This window comes from Parambassis ranga, chromosome 13, assembly GCF_900634625.1.
Source record: "Parambassis ranga chromosome 13, fParRan2.1, whole genome shotgun sequence".
NCBI lineage: Eukaryota > Metazoa > Chordata > Actinopteri > Ambassidae > Parambassis > Parambassis ranga.
The window spans coordinates 1,465,880-1,471,542 of NC_041033.1; the positions used below are offsets into that span (position 1 = coordinate 1,465,880).

Here is a 5,663-nt window from a genome sequence, read left to right on the forward strand (position 1 = left end):
TGCCAACATGTTTGCAGTCATTTGTGCATTTTCAGTGCTGCTCATTTACTTCCTCCCTCAGCTGAGGATTCAGCTAATTAATAGACCTCAATGCTATACAGCCATGTGCTGTTATTTATCCTTTTTTCAAGTATGCATGCACCTGCATTTGTGTAATGCTGTAATGAGTATACCCCATAAGATGCATACATGTAAATAACTTTCACAAGCTGTGATCTCCTCTAGGACAGAGCTCTATTTTGCTTGGGTCATTGGATTTGGAGGACCACCGTCTCCGTATTTTTTTTAATAAATTAAAAAAGTTGCAGAATTTCACTTTTTTCATGAATAAATTCAACATAAACTCATTTATGTGTGATATTACGTTACTGTATCCTCCAATTCAGTGCAATACACTCATAAGCTTTTTAGCAAATTTTATTCTGCTGTTATTGTCATTTAACAACAAACATCTCATTGTAGTCCTCTATAAAAGACGTTGTCACTCATTGAATTCCAGCAGTGGGTGTTTCCACGTGTGAATGCAAAGGCGAGGCAGTCTTTACCACTTTGTAAATCTCAGGATGATTTGTTCTTTCGCTTTGGGAATGTAACATCCAATACCTGCAAGACACATCCATTAGTGCATTGTCTTTATTTAAAATGACAGACTAACATTATATATTATAGACTTACCAACATCTGGTCTTATGATTGTGCCATCTGGTGTCTTGACCAGCAGCTCCCAGTAGGTACGCTCTTTATCATTGCCAGCCAGTCCGTTCACACTTTCCAGGTACGGGCCATAGTTTGGATCCTCTGTGTAGGTGAACCTTACAAGACCACAACAAAATGATTAGTCAGTGTAAAGTGGTGATTGTTGGTGAACTGTGCTTAATTGTATAGGCAAGCCTTGGACATGGCTAATAACTGCAGTCATTTCTTTTTACTTTATTATTATAAGAGATAAGACAAAACTTTATTAATCCCAAAGGAAATCTTGTGCCAGAGGTATAAAGTTACAATTAAATGCAATATATTCATATTATTATTATACATATTAAATAGGTGGTCTAATGCAGCAGACCTTAATTCACTACAAAAAAAATGTTTTTCTACAGGTCAAATGTACAGGACATAACGTAACGTCTCTGATAATGTATAAAACAATTCAGACTTTCACATGTTAAAAAGGGTCATTACTATACTTCATACACAACAGGAGTGCCTTACTGCCCTCTCTAGGTAACAGCTGTCATAGAGTGTGTTCTGTTACACTGCTTATAACAGTGATATTGGCAGGAGGCTCATTGCTGAGAGATAAACTAATTTCGAGGATTTGAAATAAAAACAGGTACTATAAAATGTAATGTTCAATGATTGTTTTACTCAGTATTCATTTCACATAAAATTTCCCTGATTTGCAGCCTTTCTACAGTTGATGTGCTGAACAGAGTGAAAACTGGTTTGAAAAGGCTGAAACATTTTAAATTATTAAATATCTATAGCATGTGGAGCATTTTTTTCCTAAACTGGTAATATTTTTGGTATAATGTTGTGATCCTTTTCTGAGGGTCTTATCTATAAAGCCAGATCAAGACGTGTTTAAGTTCTCTCTCCTTGAAGCCAGTATTGTGCTGTTTCCATGGAGCTACAATATTCTCCATTAAAGGGTAAGCCCACGCTGACTGAATATGTGATCATCTTACTTAAAGTTTGCATTTGAGTCCATGAGTCTGTTCAGTGCACCCAGGAGGATCCCTCTGTAAACCACATGAGTGCTGTAGGTCAGAGGAGCTGTGCCTAATAAGCTGTTCTCCACCACCACGTCAATGGGGGCTGGTTCTCTGCCTGGTTGATGATAACATTAAACAGATATTGAAGAACATTGAAAATCATGAAAACATTAAAAAAAACCACCCCTAATACTAATAATGAATCATTCAAAGCTTACTTTCAGTCAGAGAGCCAGGAAAGAGCAGCAGGAGCAGGGCTGCAGAGAGAAGGGCGGGCATCATCACTGTGGCTGCTGTAAGGTCGTCTTAGCACAGGTAACTCAGAGTGCCTGAGCTAGTCTGCTTTTATTCCAGTCATCAGTGTTTACTTACTACTTACTGAAGTGGACTTTGATCATACTTTCCATTAGGTCAGTCCAAACTCACCTTGAAGTTGTGCTAAGATATGTTTGTCCTGATAAATTGCCAGTACACTGTATCATGAGTCAAAATGTGCTTGTTATATTAAGCCTGATTTAAAGTTGTGCATGTCAGCACAAAATGATAAAAAAAACTGTTAAACTGAACACTAGAGCTGACAGGGTTTTAGTCCATCAGACACATCTCTACCATTAACATTAAATACAACTAACACTGTATTTGATTTGCATTTTATTGGACTCAGACAAAGCAAGTGGTCCAGCCTGTGTTGAAACCCTATATTACTAGTGTGTATGGCTGTGGTACATGCTGTGGTACATATTGCTAATGCAGGTATCATCAGTTGCCACATCAGTGACCATTTTCATGATGCATTGTGGGACACATTGAGTCCACCATATAGGGTCACTACACATTCAGACAGCATTACATCATGGCAAACACACTATGTAGTGGACTTGTAAGGGGACATTTCGGACGCAGTGTGTGTTTTAGATTCCTTTTCCTAGCCCCTGCTCAGCTAGCTGGCTAACAGCTCTTGCCATGCAGTTCCTTCAGATATTAGAAAGCATGTGATGGCTAATTTAAAAAAAACAGTCTGATACAAAAAATTATTTTTGTCTCTGTAGATAACTGACACATACACACACACATAACAGTACAAAGTGTGTAAATAATTGGGCGTCATAGGGCTGTATCCAAGGCAACACACTTTATACTTATACAGAGGACATTAGGAACACCTGCTGCTTATTTATTATTAATCTAATCAGCCAATCAGTTCCCTGTGAACAGTTCTGATATTGGTCAGATTTACTTCATGTTCACACGTCACAATGAGAAAAATAAGAAACACATCTTTTTGTCATTAAGGTTCTTGTGTGTGCAATGAGCTTTGCCAGACACCATAGTTTTTTTATGCAAAAGTTATTTACTTGTATTTATAGTCACATCTCCTCTCACATCCTGTCTTTTAATTCAATTCATACAAATTATCTGACTGCAGTGGGGATTAATATTAGGCAAATACAACCTCAAACAAACCAAACGTAAACATAATTTACTGTGCCATTATTTAGATAGCAAAGAGTCAAACATTCTATGCCCCCAGAGCCAGTCTTTGTGTCCAGCGATCGGGTCTCTGAGGTCCCCACTTCACACCAGCCCCCTGCGGTTCCGCCTCCAGATGGTGAGCCCACAGGAGGTCGGTCCCATATCAGGGGTGCCATCAAGCTGAAGGAGTCCTATTCAGCATGGTTGGCTTGTGGGACTCCTGAAGCAGCTGATAGGTATTGGCAGGTCAGGCAGGGTGGACGACTATCTGTCGGCCTCAAAAAGATTCTGTCAAACCTTTCAGCATTTCAGGAGCTGTTGACCTCCACTTGGGATGTTGTTGTTGCTCAATCCCATCAACACTTCTTCCACAGTTTGCAGCCAAGTGTGAAGCGGCTGGGTTGAGAATTAATACCTCCAAGTCTTCGAGTTTGTGTACCTCAGGGTCTCGTTCATGAGTGAGAGAAGAATAGAGCAGGAGGTTGACAGGCGGATTGATGCAGTTTCTGCAGTAATGCGGCCGATTGTGGGGGGAGACAAAAGCTGTTACCCAGAGTTCTCACCTATGGTCATGAGCTTTGGGTAGTGACCGAAAGAATGAGATCGCAAATACAAGCAGCCAAATGAGTTTCCTTCAAAGAGTGGCTGGGCGCTCCCTTACAGATAGGATGAGGAGCTTGGTCACCCGAGACGAAGAGTAGAGCCACTGCTCCACATCGAGAGGAGACTCCGGGGTAGACCCAGAACATGGTGGAGAGACTATGTCTCCTGGTTGGGCTGGGAACACCTGGAAGAAGTGTCTGGTGAGAGGGAAGTAGGAGTGTCCCTGTTTAGACTGCTGTGCCCTCAACCTGGCTCCGGATGAGCGTTTCGAAGATGGATAGATGGATGAAAAGTCACACAAAAACCATTTACTAAGTACCTGATTCAATAGTTTGTAGAGCCACCCACATCCTTCTGCTGAAATGCTGTGTTTGGTTTTCAGCAGACATGGCAGTGAGTATTAAGACCAAAAACTCCACTTTGGTCATTTGTCAATAGGACAATGTACACAAGTGTTGGAGGTTGTGCTTCCATGTTGTTTTCAGACAGAACAGTCTTTCTCCTGGTAGCCCTTCAAACAAACTGTACTTGTTCAGTCTTCTTCTAATTGTGCTGTCATATTAATACTGAGCATGCTCAGTGAGGTTTGTAGTTTTGTTGACATGTAGTTTTTGTTTTTCTTTCTCTGATCTTGGGGTGAATTTTCTGGGAGTCCACTGTTGTGAAGATTGACAGCTGTCTTGAATGTTTTCCACTTGGGAATAAACTTCTCACTGTAGAACGTTGAATTCCAAATAGTTTGAAATGGTTTTATAAGTCTTTCAGATTGATGTGCAGCAACACCTGCTTCTCTAACACCATTGTTTATGCCTTTCTCTCTTGGCATTGTCTTAACACACATCTGAATGCTGCAGAGTGTCTGCTATAATAGAGGTCTGTACACCTGCTGATGATCAGTTCATCAAGGACTGATCATCAGCAGCACCTAATATTATCTTTGTGCTAGACATAGGCCTACGTTGTTGTTGTTTTTTGCTGATGTCCCTTTAGGAGATCTAAACTTCTCACCCTGGCATCTGTCTCCTTCTCACAGGATAGACTAGTGATTACTCCAGCCTTCACAGGGAGCAGCAATGACACCTTCCATGTGAAACTGACACCATAACTTTGTAAACACAGTCCTTGAGAGTATGCATTTGCAAACAGTCCTAATTTTCACATCCAGGTTAAATCCACTGTGGACTTCATCATGAGAGTGAAGCAACCAGCTGAAGGGCCCCATCATTCATTTTTGACACCAGGTGTGTTCACCTGAGAATTCCTCCTTCCTTTGGCAAGTTAGAGCGACAGTGGGGTGGGGGCCCACACACTGAACACTGTGAATATACATTGTATGGCATTGTGTGTGTTTTTCCCTCATGTCTGAACATGTTAGGCTCATGTTAAGAGGTAGATTCAGTATCTGAGATATGCGGCCCCAGCTGACGAGTCCTGGCTTGCTGCCATATATGTCGCATCCTCAAAGACTCTGAGGAATTCAGCCATGTCTCCGACTTCCACAGGACAGGATGCGTCACAGCCTGAACAAGAACAAGTAGTAAGTGGAGATACAGCTGTTAAATAAATATATATATGTAGGAATAGTTTGATGTTCCCATGTCCACACTGAGATCCTTCGCCTACCTTACTTTAAGTCACTCTACTTGGTGGGAAATAAGCCCACTGTCAGGCAGCAGAAAGGTGGGTTACATAAACAAAGGCCTACACCTGTCTTCCATGATGAAGGTGATAAAGGCAGAAATCCACGATTCACTGGAGCAGAGGGGTCTTTCCCCTCCCATGTGACCCACAGCAAGGCCCCGCACGGTGTAGTTCAGCGTCCCTCCTCCCGGCCTGATCAGCCCTCCCTGCTGCTCTGCGCCGCTCTGCGTG

General features: G+C 41.6%; 1 protein-coding gene across 1 annotated transcript; it reads right to left on the reverse strand.

The window, feature by feature from the left end:
- Positions 1-420: 420 nt before the first annotated feature.
- Positions 421-2,088, reverse strand: LOC114445253 (transcobalamin-1-like). The gene is made up of 4 exons (XM_028420207.1): positions 1,934-2,088; positions 1,689-1,830; positions 676-812; positions 421-603 (listed from the first exon to the last, which is right to left on the reverse strand). The coding sequence occupies exons 1-4, from the start codon at positions 1,995-1,997 to the stop codon at positions 542-544; spliced, it is 405 nt and encodes a 134-aa protein (XP_028276008.1). The 5' UTR covers positions 1,998-2,088; the 3' UTR covers positions 421-541.
- Positions 2,089-5,663: the final 3,575 nt, after the last annotated feature.